Source organism: Vespa crabro, chromosome 14, assembly GCF_910589235.1.
Source record: "Vespa crabro chromosome 14, iyVesCrab1.2, whole genome shotgun sequence".
NCBI lineage: Eukaryota > Metazoa > Arthropoda > Insecta > Hymenoptera > Vespidae > Vespa > Vespa crabro.
Window position 1 is genome coordinate 3244212 of NC_060968.1, and position 13162 is coordinate 3257373.

Here is a 13162-nt window from a genome sequence, read left to right on the forward strand (position 1 = left end):
AACGAGCTAATTCATTTTGCCTTACGTAAAATTCTCCAACCAATGTACGTATAAATACGTGACATTAAATATATGCTTCTACTTAAAAGAAAAAGAAGAAAAAAGAAAATAGAAAAAAAAAAAAGAAAAAAGAAAGAAAGAAAGAAATACGATAAAAATTAAAATATCATCTTACCTTTTTCACAGATACAACGTAATCTTTATGATCCTAACATATTTTCTACCAATCGGCTCGATGACTTTCACATATGCCAGAGTCGGTGCAGAATTATGGGGCTCGCAAAGCATCGGCGAAGCTACGGCAAGACAATTGGAAAATATTCGAAGTAAACGAAGGGTACGTATTGTATTTATTTATCTCTATATATATACATACATGCGTATAAATTAAATAAATTAAAAAAAAAAAAATTAAAAAAAAAAAAAAGAAAAAGAAAGAAAGAAAGAAAGAAAAATAAAAAAAGAAATTCTTCATAATGTATAGACATATGTATAGACACATATATATATATATATATATATATATATATATATATATATGTATGTATGTATATATATATGTATGTATGTATATATTAAATCAAATAGAATTTAGGACACATTTTAGTAGATAGATAACTGTTATCGATCGTAAAGAAAATCGAAGGTTTTCGAAGGTATTGAAAATACATGAGAATATCTCGTGGGAAGCATGGTATCTACCTTTTATCGGACATTCAATGGATAGCCAACCGATCGACGTGTCCAAGTGGACATCACTTTAATTAGAATGAAACGAGCCGCAAATCGACAAGGATAGAGAGAGACAGAGAGAGAGAGAGAGAGAGAGAGACGAAATGAAAAAAAAAAAAGAAAACAAAGAGAAAGGATAGTTGAGTAATCGTTGACCGCCCTTCGACATTTTGTAGCCCTCCAAAGTATATCGTACCCTAAGAGAAACTATATAAATGAGCTTGATTAATTAACCTTACACAATTTCCGCCCACGCAAAGCCGGAAATCGAATGATGTTTGTTCCGTATACGATAGCAGATGATAAGACACACATAAAATATACCCAATAATGAGTATAGTCGAATATTAAAAATCAACATTCGTTCGTTCGAATTTGACAATAAGCTTTATTACCTTTTCAATTATTTCATTTTTTTTTTTTTTTTCATCTTTCACGACTATTTATCATCCTACATATATATATATATATACATATATAATACCTTTTTCTTTTTCTATTTGTTTATCATTCGTACATTTTCTTAAATCATTTGTAAATTCGCTAAATTACATTAAATATAGTGTTTTTGATCGAGAAATTTTTTTTTTTTTTTTTTCATTATTTCTTTTATCTTTTCTTTTCCTTTTTCGTTTCTTTTATCATTCAATCATCATATAAACATTTGTATCCTAAGATATTTATAATATTTTCATAAATCTTATTTATTCGTCTTCTTATTTGTTTCAATTAAACACAATGAAATTTAATTTCTCGGTTAGGATTAAGTTGAAGTGCTCTTGCGAAAAGAGTAAAAAACTATCGCCAAGCAATCAATGTCACGATTAAAAGGCCTTTATCGGTCAATGGCTAACCGATCGAGTTCGGTTCAATGAACGAATTCATTTTCTAAAGCCAGAGAGAAAAAGAGAAAGAGCAAGAAAGAAAGAGAAAGAGGAAGAGAAAGATATATATATATATATATATATATATATATATATATATATATATATATATATGAATTTAAGAAGGTTCATTGAATAAAATGATATGTCTTTTCGATTCTATCGATCGAATGCTAATTTAGGCCAGCTAGTGCCGAAAGCTAATCGATTCTAATTATTTTGTTATCAATAGAATTGTGTTTCATATAATATATCGATGATTCATTTATTACCATTATTAATTATTAATTATTTCAATTTATATTTAAGTATGTATTGAAATTATAATCCCTAGTGATAGGCAGCACTCCATACATTGTCGATAATGTTGCTCGTCAGCGCCAGTAAACAACTTTTTTTTAACCCCTACTGATATGCAACACATTATTGCATATGCGTGATGTAGGGTTGCCTATCTTAAAGGAGTCTCATAAAAAAAAGAAAAGAATTTTTTTTTATCCTATAGAAATAAAACGATTAATTTTTATATTAATTTGATAAATATATAAAAAAAAAAAAAAAAAAAAACAAATTAGAAATGAAAATTTACATATAAAATACTCTTTATTCTATAACTTAAAATTCAAACGTTGAATTTGCGCGTGATCTCGCATGGTTTGTTTTGCTCAATTAATTTTCCATATCGGGAATGCATGCAGTGCACGCTTACAATTTATTGCATTGCCAATTATATCGTTTACACAATGGACAACATACCAAATGATTGTAACTATGCTATCGACCAAAATATAACAAATTCGAAAGACAAAATGCAAATATAAGCAATAAAATATATTAATCATGATTATGCAATGGGATCTTCAAAAACGTGATCTAGAAGGAGCGTAAGTTTGAAAGTTCTGTTATTTCATTTCTTCATCGGCATAAATATTATAATTTAAAAAGAAAAAAAAAAAAAAGAAAAGAAAAAAGAAAAACAATGAAATTCTCATTCAACTAACCGATTACTATATTAACTACTAGCGTTATTTAAAACACAAAAAAAAAAAAAAAAAAAAAAAAACAGAGATAGCAACTTTTCTTTTACAACGACTTAAATAAAAGTAAGATAATGTATTTTACATATCCACAAATAGAAGCATAAGTTCGTAAAAAGTTGAAGATGTAGTTGTTAGCTTCATAACGTATTGTTATCGATAATTTGCATAATAGAAAAGGGAACATAAAAGTTATCGCAGTACTATCACCATAGATACTAAATATAGTAAGTGCGAGCAACCTCTACAGAATTTCTAGGCGCTTGGAATATCTATTTTGGCTTTTACCTAAGTTTATCGTTGATGCTCGAAAACAAACGTGTAAAGGAAAACTAATTAAGGTGGAGTATTTATTTAAATTTAATGCATCTCGAAAGCATGTCGATTTTATTTCAATGTATGTATGTGTATCATCAATTACAAGAGGTAGTAAAATTCGAGACGAATTTGAAAATTTGTTTTTTTTTTTTTTTGAATTGCAAAACAAACGCTTTTTTCTTTCTTTTCTTTCTTTTTCTTTTTTTTTTTTTTGTGAAATTTTGATAAACGGATGACGTAACTTGTATTATGTTTAAGATTAACATTTGGCGAGACAAGAACGGTTATAACGACGAAACGTATTGGCCGCAGGTGCCTACACATATAATACTTCTTTCATATCGCGACCATATGCCGACTTTATACAGGCCTGATAAATAATACAAAATTTGCAATAACTTTGTAATCTGCAGGAAAATCGAAAATAATCGAATCGTAAACTATAGCATCGAGAGCGTAAAATAATATGGAACATATGTTAGGAGATAATATGTAAGTAAATATAAAGGAAAAAAAAAAAAAATTATTCTCGTTTATTTTTACACGTTACTAGAAATCACTGCGATGATTAAAACGATAGATTTCAAGGGATCGACAAGTTGCAATAAATCTTCTCGAGCTTGGATACGTTATTTCGTCTTTTTTTCTTTCTTTTTTTGGTTTCTTTTTCTTTTTCTTTTTTTTTTTTTTTTTTTTTTTTCTTTCTTTTTCCACCATCAACGACAAAAGACATTACTCTGATTTTTGGACAATCAAAGAAATTTGATTTATGCTCGATGTATTCATGATAGATATTCCTATCTGTTTTGTTGAAAGTAAACATGAATGATGATACCAAAGACGTATAAATTTTAATCGATTAAAAAAAAAAAAAAAAAAAAAAAAAAAAAAGAAAAAAATATATATATATAAATAAACAATAGAAAAAAGATTTAAAAAATTTAAACAAAATTTAAGTAATATTTATAAAATTAGTCAATTTTAAAACATTTCATTTTCTTTTACTGAAGATATTATTCGTAAGATATTAAATAACAAAATGGTATGATAATAAAAATGAAGATAATAAAAATCCAAACAGAAAACAAAAGATAAGAGAAACTAGTCCATTTTTCGCATCGTTTATAAAAGAAAAAAAAAGAGAAAAAGAGAGAAAGAGAGAGAGAATCTATGAAAGTGTTTCGTGAGCTCATCGTCAGATTTAATTTCCGGGGATACTATGAATTTCTAAAAAGAAGGACACATCCTCTCCTTTTCTCATCATCTTTTTTCGCTCTCTCTCTCTTTTTTTTTCTCTCTCTCTTTTTTTTTCTTTCTTTCTTTCTTTCTTTCTTTCTCTTTTGCTACGAGGTAAAGAGGATCTTTGAAAGAACGTTCGTAGTTTTCCCGCAAGAAGATAGACAAATTGGAAGGAAATAAGGAGAAAGAAATGGAAATGTAATTTTCTTGTGGATCTATATACTCAAGAGGACAAATTTATTTAACTATTTTTTCTTTTTTTTTTTTTTTTTTTTTTTTTTTTTTTAAGAACGAAAAACTCCATTAGTTAAATAAATTCCACCGAAGGAAATTATTATTTATATTTCTTATTTAAAAAAAAAATATATATATATATAAAATAAATGAATAAAAGAAATAAAAAGAAAAAGAAAAAAAGATGGAAGAAAATGTAAAAAGAAAATGTAAGAAAGGATAAGATAAAATTTAGTTCAACGATAGCTAGTTGTTCGATTCCATTGTTCAGGTACTACTACCTCTATTGGATTTCGATTAAGCGACAAAGGATTCGTCTCTTCTGTATACGTGAAACCCCAGTTCTCTATTCCGGAACACACGAGCAACTAACATCCAGCCAAAGTGAATCACAGTTATACGAAGAAAATGCGACCTACATACGTATACGTTCAAACAATTACAAATAGGTACGACAGAGTTAAGGGTCAAACGACAGAACTTATTAGATAGAAAATATTCGATTTATCGTGATCGTTAGGATCACGTATGAAAATATTATCATATTACCATGATATTAGATTAATTTTTTTTTAAATGCCGTCTAAACTATGAATTAAAAATCTAAACGATTTTTTTCTTTTCTTTTTTTTTTTTACCCCCTTTTCAACATCGATAAATAATAATATAAATTTAAAAAGAAATTCTTATTGGATTGTAGCAATTCTTTTTTGTCTCTCAGCTCATCGATTTCTTTTATCCGACATTAAAATCGATAAGTCATTACTGAAGAAAGAAATTTCAAGATTTTTCAAGAAGAATTTTTCTAACAACGTATCTCACCAAGTCATTTGTCAGAATCTACGTGGAAGAATTGACTGCAACTACAAGAGAACGGTTGGTTGTTGCAGAACTTTGAACGTTTTGCTCCAGAAATTACAACGTCAGAAGGAAAAAAGAGAATTACGTTTTGTCTCACACCATTGAGCTTCGTTCAACTCTATTCGATGTTTAAACTGAATCAACGACGAGATCTTAAATCTATCGCGTCCGAAAGACGAAAAGTGTACTCTTACGAGCTCTTCCTATTTCGATAAAAAAAAAAAAAATAAAAGGAACTTAAAAGAATGAACGGTGATTATCGGATATGTATTTTGTAAATTACAAAACATCGACTATAATTTTATTCTATGGAGAAGATACTTAAAAAAAAAAAAAAAAAAAAAAAAAAAAAAAAAAAAAAAAAAAAAAAAAACCAGAAAAAAAAGTGACTCATTGTAAATTATAAATTATTATAAAAAACAAATCCATAAATATCGAAAAATATAATATATTGAAAAGAGAAAAGTGTAGGATCAGATAATAACTGTAACGTTGAGTGCTGATATTCTTACGTCAAAATGCAGGAAATATCTGTGCACATTGGCGAATGGTGAGAGTACTTTAAGTACTCAACGTAATATCGACAGTAATGGAAGTTTTACTACCACGATATACTACAGAAGTCATCTTCGTCTAAAAGTCCGTCTACGTCTAAACGAATATTCGACGAAAAAGTAATAGGGGAATGACGAGAGATAAAAGCTGGTCCATCCGAATTTTTTTCTCGACAAAAAATAAATAAATAAAATATTAAAATTATATCAAATATATATATATATACATATATGTAAATTCTACTTATTTTTAGGTAGAAAAATATTGCTACATTTGTTGTTCTATATGACAGAGTAAATCTTATGCTTTCTATTAAATAAAAAAAAAAAAAATATATATATATATATATATTGTTATTATATTTATTGTTTTCTTCCTCGTACATAATATTCAATCTTATGGATTTTTATTTAGAAAAAAAAAAGAACAAATAAGAAACATCGCTATTATTTGTTTTCCTTTTTAACGATTTATAAAGGCAAATTTTTCTGTAATCAACTTCACATATTATATCCAAAAAAGTCCAAGACAGAAAATATATATCGTCCCATATAAAGCATATTAAAAAAAAATAAGTAAATAAATTAATAAATTTATAATAATCGAATTCAAGAGTAATTTCAATTAAGATATTATAATTCTCTTCGGAATAAAGCGTAAACATGAAATTAAAAAAACATATACTGAATCGAGAGAAATCCTATATCATTTCAATTGATATCATAAATTACTAATATTGACAATTGATATCATAAATCAAAAACATAAACGAGTTACTTTTAATATATATATATATATATATATATATATGTACATATATGTGTATGTATGTATATATTGAAAGTAAGAAAATAAGAAAGAGAGAGAAAGAGAGAGGAGATAGAAGAAGAAGAAAAGAGGGAGACGGAGAGATTTAGATACTAAACGATGAGAAAGAGAAAGTTAGGACGACTCGTTCCTAACTACCGAAGACAAAATAGTTTTCTCCATAAACGAAAACCACAGAGCCGCAGTGGCCATCAGAGAACAGACAACTTTCAATAATTCTCTCTGTCTCTATCTTTTTCTCTATCTGATCTATTAGCTCTCTCTCTCTCTCTCTCTCTCTCTCTCTCTCTCTCTCTCTCTCTCTCTCTCTCTCTCTCTCTCTCTCTCTCATAAAATTTAAAAGATTTACAATAACTTTGAGATATGAAATAATTTCATTTAAAGAAAAAAAAAAAATTTCAATAATGATAATAATGATAATGACCAAGAACAACGTTAACATGAATTAAATGAAAACGATCTTAAAATTTATTTATTTTTACGAATATAAAGAAATTATTAAAGAATTTCTAATAATCGTGACCTATATATTACAAAGCCAATCGTATCTACTTAATAAACGTTCTATAAACGAAAAAGCACGTACTCAAACTCTCATTAAACTAACTACGTTAATTTTCGTGTCTTACCAACCGAGAAATTAGAATTACTTGGGGAATCTACAAAGATGAGATTGTTAAGGTAAGATTATCGTTTTACAGAAAATCGATGAAATATCAAAGGGAAGATACGTTCGATTCAGAACCATAATAATAACAATGAAAGTAATCCTTATAAAACTAATGAACATGAACAATCGAATTCAAAATAAAAATATTCATAAAAATATTCATATTTTATTTATTAGATAATCCTAATTAATAATATCTTATCTTAATAATATCTTATTTAATCCTAAATAATATCTTTTTTTTTTTTTTCTTTTTTTAGGTCGTCAAGATGATGATCGTAGTGGTGGTAATATTCGCAGTCTGTTGGTTACCATTTCACGTATACTTCATAGTAACATCGTATCTACCAGAGATCACAAACGAATCTTACATTCAAGAAGTGTTTCTTGGTATCTATTGGCTAGCCATGTCGAATAGCATGTACAATCCTATAATTTATTGTTGGATGAATTCTAGGTAAGATTTTACTTACATTATGTACGTATTTGAATTTATATTGGACTTTAATTAATTTCACTTAATTAAAAAAAAATATTTGAAACACCTCGGATAAGTGTCTAAAACAATTTTTTTTTCATTCGCCATAATCTAAATATATTTGTTACTTCATTTAGAATATGTCTAAGTTCGTCTTTGATCTTTTAGATTTCGTCGTGGTTTCGCTCAACTTTTTTCATGGTGTCCATGGGTAAGGGTCATCCCCGAACCGTCTCTCTCTCGTTCAGAAGCAGTTACATCACGATATAGTTGTACCGGAAGTCCTGAAGCTAATACGAGGATATCACGGAACGGTACGTCATCGTGTACATCCTCGGAACGTTCTTACACGTCAACTTCAACAACATCAAGAAGTGAACCCTACATTGAAACGCACGCTGGAACATGCTTATCACTTTTTGAAAGCACACGAAAATCTCAAGAATTTCCCATCGATATGCAGGATCTTTCGTTTAAATTGCAATTGAATAACATACATTAACAAACAAAAAACGCGAAATTATATATATATATATCACTAGAATTCTTATTATAATTTACGTTTTTCTATTTAAATAGTTTTGTTTGTATGACTATACATGATATTATTTATCTGTGTTAGAGAAAAATAAGTGTAATCAATTTTTTCATAAGAATATTTATATATATATATATATATATATATATACTATTTCCATATATTAACAATTATACTTTATCGTTTATGTTATTTCTACTTTTTTTAAGTTACGATTTATATACATACAATGGATTATATAATAAGCAAGAGAGAAGATCATTTTATGTTTGATATTCCTTTTTTATATAACTTGTTTGTTTTTTTCCTCTTCTATTTTTTTTTTTTTTTTTTTTTTTTTTTTTAAGATAAAAAATGCGTTACGTCAAAGCTGAGAAAAGTAGATGATAGAGACGAGGAGATTCAAATTTCTGATTTTTCCTCTTATTTCCCAAGAGAACAATACTCGTGAAATAAAAAATACGTAAGGGAGATATTTTATTTTGTCGAATATTCCCAATGGAGTCAGATATACACACATATATATATATATTTTTTTTCGTTCGGAATTATTTTTCTCACAAACGCACAATAATTTTGATTGCTTTAGATATGATACACATATATAACAAAGATCGAAAGAGAGAAAGAAAAACATGACTATATACTTTAACAGGCACGGTACGAATACCGCTGCATCTACAATCAACGAGAGGAGAAGGAAATGAACGTTTTTTGGGACATCAAATTCGTGGAAGAAGATGGAGAAATAATCAAGAAAGAGGGCACGTTTCCTGACAGGATCAGGAAATTACTACAACTACTACTACTACTACTAATCAACAACAACAACAACAACAACAGCAACAACAACAACAACCACAACAACAACATCAACAACAAGTGCATACTTGGATATGAAAAAGATTTATATCCATAAAAATATACTAGCACTTATGACCTTTTAAACCGGTTCTACGTTATGGCTGAAAACCAAACGTTGAGAGAATCTTCATTATATCTTCCCATCGATATAATAGATCTCTTTTCTTCCTACCATGATACTTTTACTTCCTATTTTTTTTCTTTTTTTTTTTTTTTTTTTTTTTTTACATCATACGACAAATTACCATGCCACAGATTCACGAGGCTATATTTTTTTCAATTGCATTCCCACTTTTATTTTTTCTTTTTTCTTTTTCCTTTTCTTTTCTTCTTTTCTTTTTTGTTTTTCCCCCTTCAACGTTACCGTCATCTCGTTAATTATATTTAAAAAAAAAAAAATAAAAATAAAAAAAAAATAAAAAAAAATAAAAAAAAAATAAAGGCAAAAAAAAGAAAAACGGACCAATGACTATACATTTACTATACTTTCCATAAGGTGAAAAATAAAAAATAGTCTTTTTCTAAGATGAAAATCAAAAAAGAAAAAAAGAAAAAGAAAAACACACGATCGAAACGTTAGTTGAAAATACATGAATATATTTGTTGTAAGTTCATCTATTAATATTTTAGAAAGATGAAAGAAAATGTTTCATTATGTACCTAATCTGCTTGTTCCTATCATACATACATAATATTCTAATAACCGAACTGATGTTTAAAGATGTATAATTATAATCGAGTCAAACATAAACCTCTTCACGAGAAGTTCCATTAATAAGACAAATTACATTTCTTTTTTCGATAGATAAGGCAGATAATTTTCAAGTAATATTTTATATTAATTAGTCAATCATTGAGTTCAATGACGTAATTCTTTTTTATAAATCGTCGATTATTTTCCCGATAAAATATTTTTTTCTTTTTTTATTTCGTTTCGTGATACAGATAAAAGGGATTAATTTGAAATTAAAAATATCGAGATGGAATAAGAAATAATTGTAAATGAACGAAATTCGACCTAACTTTGTAATTGTAAACAAACAAAAAAAAAAAAAAGTAATCTATAATTAAAATATTATCTTTGTTAAATTCTTTATCGACAACAATTTAAAGTTATCGATACTAGTCACACAAACGCACGAGAGATTAAAAAAATATAATTAAGATTCGTATAATTATACTTGATAATAAAAGAAGTAATAATAAAAAAATAAAAAGGAAAAAAAAAAAATTATAAAAAGTATACTTGCGAAAGGAGCTTTGTTTAGACGAAAAAATTCTGCTATTATTACGGAGCAAGAAAAAAAAAGTACTCTGGGAAAACCAAACGCTTTTTAAGAATACGAATGTACATAGTTAATATTATTAATCATTGTAATTAATTGTGTGTAAGGTAAACAAAAATTCGAGAGATAATAGAGAATTATTAAGAACGAATTAAGGAAAATATGTCGGTTTAATATCATGAAACAAATATATTGACGAAATGACGATGAAAATTATTTTGTTTATTTTCTTTTTTTTTTTTCGACGAGTATCGATACAAGATAAAAAGAAAAATAAAAAAAAAAAAAAAAGAAATAAAGGAATAAGAGTCATAAAAGAAATCATTAGAGTTAAAAATAATCGAAAACATTTTACGTGATGGACCATGAATCAAATTATTATTACCATAAAGAATGGTGGATAAAAAAATTTTTTAAATAAAATCTTTCTACCTGTTGTACAATTATCGTAAAGAAGATGAAAAAACAAATGAAGGAAGGAAGATCATTAATTTCATATACCAAATTTATCAAATGAATGATACCTTTCAAATGAATACTATCAGTATGTAAAATTACATTACACGTTGTATGCATTTCTGATGTTATAATGAAATATAAGATCTCGTGAGAGAATAATCGACAAAAAAATGTGTGAAACTTTATGTAAGATTAATAAGTCATAAATTTGATAATCACTTCTCTCTTTCTCTCTCTCCCTATCTCTCTCTCTCTCAATCTCTCTCTCTCTCTCTCTCTCTCTCTCTCTCTCTCTCTCTCTCTCTCTCCTAGAATCTGCGATTCTAGTAAATACATAGATAAAAAGAAGACAAAGAGAAAAAAGAAAAAAGATAATATCAGAAAAGCATTGGTACGATAAATGTGTCCAATGAAAAATCAATGCAGAATATAGATGTATACGCATTGTTATCTTATATACATATAACGTCGTGTATTCTGCTATTAATTGTATCCTGAAAGATGCATTAATAAAAGTTCCATATTTTTCATATTGCTATTATATGTTTATCATTAGATATCATTATACATTAATTATCTATACTCACATATACATATTTGTCTATATATTTTCTTCAAAATCATTCATATGAATTTTACGAATCGAATCTTATCTCAATGAATCCTTTATGCTTGTTCACTTCATTCCAACAACAACAAGAAAACGTTCGTCTATTCATTTTATCCGTGAATAATATTCCCTGACAAGAAATTAAATGGAAAAAAAATAAAAATTTGCATTTATCAACTATTATTATTTAATCTAATTATTAATAATGTTAATCATGATTAGAGAATTTAATGTTACAAAAATTGTAACATAAAAACAAAAAATGTGAAATTTATTTCAACGTTATATTATTTTAAAAACATTTCTATAAGTCCTTTTTAATAAAATGATAAATGTCAGCTGATACACGATGAGTCAAACAGAATAAAACAAAGATTCTACTTACATTCAAATGGTCCATTTCATGTTGAACGATTCTAGCTCCCCATCCTTTGAATCTGACTGTAACTTCTTCGGAAGAATCATTTATAGCCTTAAGTTCAACTTCTCTTGCTCTAGGTACTTCTGCTGAGTAACCTCGAACACTAGCACATACTTCAGGAAATGAAACTAATTTATGATTTATAATACGAATGGTAGGATTAATAAATACTTGGAACGGTATCACTTCCATTTCACGAATTTTTACCAAGTTTTCACCAATTTCTTTTAAATGTTTTTCTGTAACTTGTATCATAAAAACTTTCCATGGTAAACCAATTTGACAAGCAGATAATCCAACAATATCATAATTTTCCATAATTATTTTCATTTGTTTTATAGCCTGTTAAAGAATATTTATATATATATATATATATATATATATATACATTTTTTTTAATTATTCATTTTAATTATTAACAAATTCATATGAGCATAAACATTGAAAAAATAGGTCTGGTTAACGATATTATTGATTATTGTATTAATTAAATAATTAAGAAAGAAACTCACCATTTGAAATTGAAACAATTGAATAACTTCGAGATTTATCGGCAAAGTTGGCGCTCGCAAAACAGGATCACCAACTTGCGTAATATGAAAGTAAGGAGGTTTAGTTTCTGACTGATCAAAATAACGTTTAAACGCACGTTTTATTTTTCTTATATTAAAAAACGATCGTATTCCATTTTTCCACGGTGGAAACGTCGAACATATCGTTTTAACAGGAATAATATTTTTCAACATTGTTTTTAATATTTATTTGTAATAATTTTATATCGGTCGATTACGATTTAGGTTACGTTAACAATACTAACTTCATGTTTACTAACCTGTTCTAAAGCTAGCGCCATCTTCTTAGAGGCGCCGAAATTCGTTCGTTTAAAACGTATTAATTAATCAATCAATTGTATTAAATATATTTTTCAGATCCAGGAATTAATTTTTCTTATTCATTTTTTTCCTCTCTTTTTTATAATTTTAATATTCCTAATATTTCCTAATCATTTTATAATTGATTATATTTCAGTATCCTTGAAATAGATTTAATATTCTTGATATAGATGGCCTGTATTATTACATAAGACTATTTCATTTTTATATGTTAAATGTTAAAGTGACTAGATAATTTAAAAAATTATAATTATT

At 27.0% G+C, this 13162-nt stretch overlaps 2 protein-coding genes across 5 annotated transcripts in view; one reads left to right on the plus strand and one right to left on the minus strand.

Moving 5' to 3' along the window:
* The window catches only part of LOC124429074 (tachykinin-like peptides receptor 99D), a 31284-nt gene extending 19771 nt beyond the window's left edge, over positions 1–11513 (plus strand). For 2 of the 3 annotated variants that reach the window (XM_046973871.1, XM_046973872.1), the window contains exons 4-6: positions 187–337; positions 7619–7815; positions 8005–9023. In XM_046973871.1, coding sequence (XP_046829827.1) covers positions 187–337; positions 7619–7815; positions 8005–8338 — 682 coding nt within the window. In that variant the 3' untranslated portion in view covers positions 8339–9023. The other variant, XM_046973873.1, reaches the window with a different exon arrangement.
* LOC124429075 (peptide deformylase, mitochondrial-like) lies at positions 178–12995 on the minus strand. 2 transcript variants are annotated; one of them, XM_046973875.1, is made up of 4 exons: positions 12527–12995; positions 11979–12356; positions 11571–11723; positions 178–296 (listed from the first exon to the last, which is right to left on the minus strand). In XM_046973875.1, the coding sequence occupies exons 1-3, from the start codon at positions 12758–12760 to the stop codon at positions 11619–11621; spliced, it is 717 nt and encodes a 238-aa protein (XP_046829831.1). In that variant the 5' UTR covers positions 12761–12995; the 3' UTR covers positions 178–296; positions 11571–11618. The 2 variants fall into 2 exon arrangements, with proteins under 2 accessions (XP_046829831.1, XP_046829830.1); XM_046973874.1 differs by lacking the exon at positions 178–296 and adding an exon at positions 11414–11477.
* Positions 12996–13162: the final 167 nt, after the last annotated feature.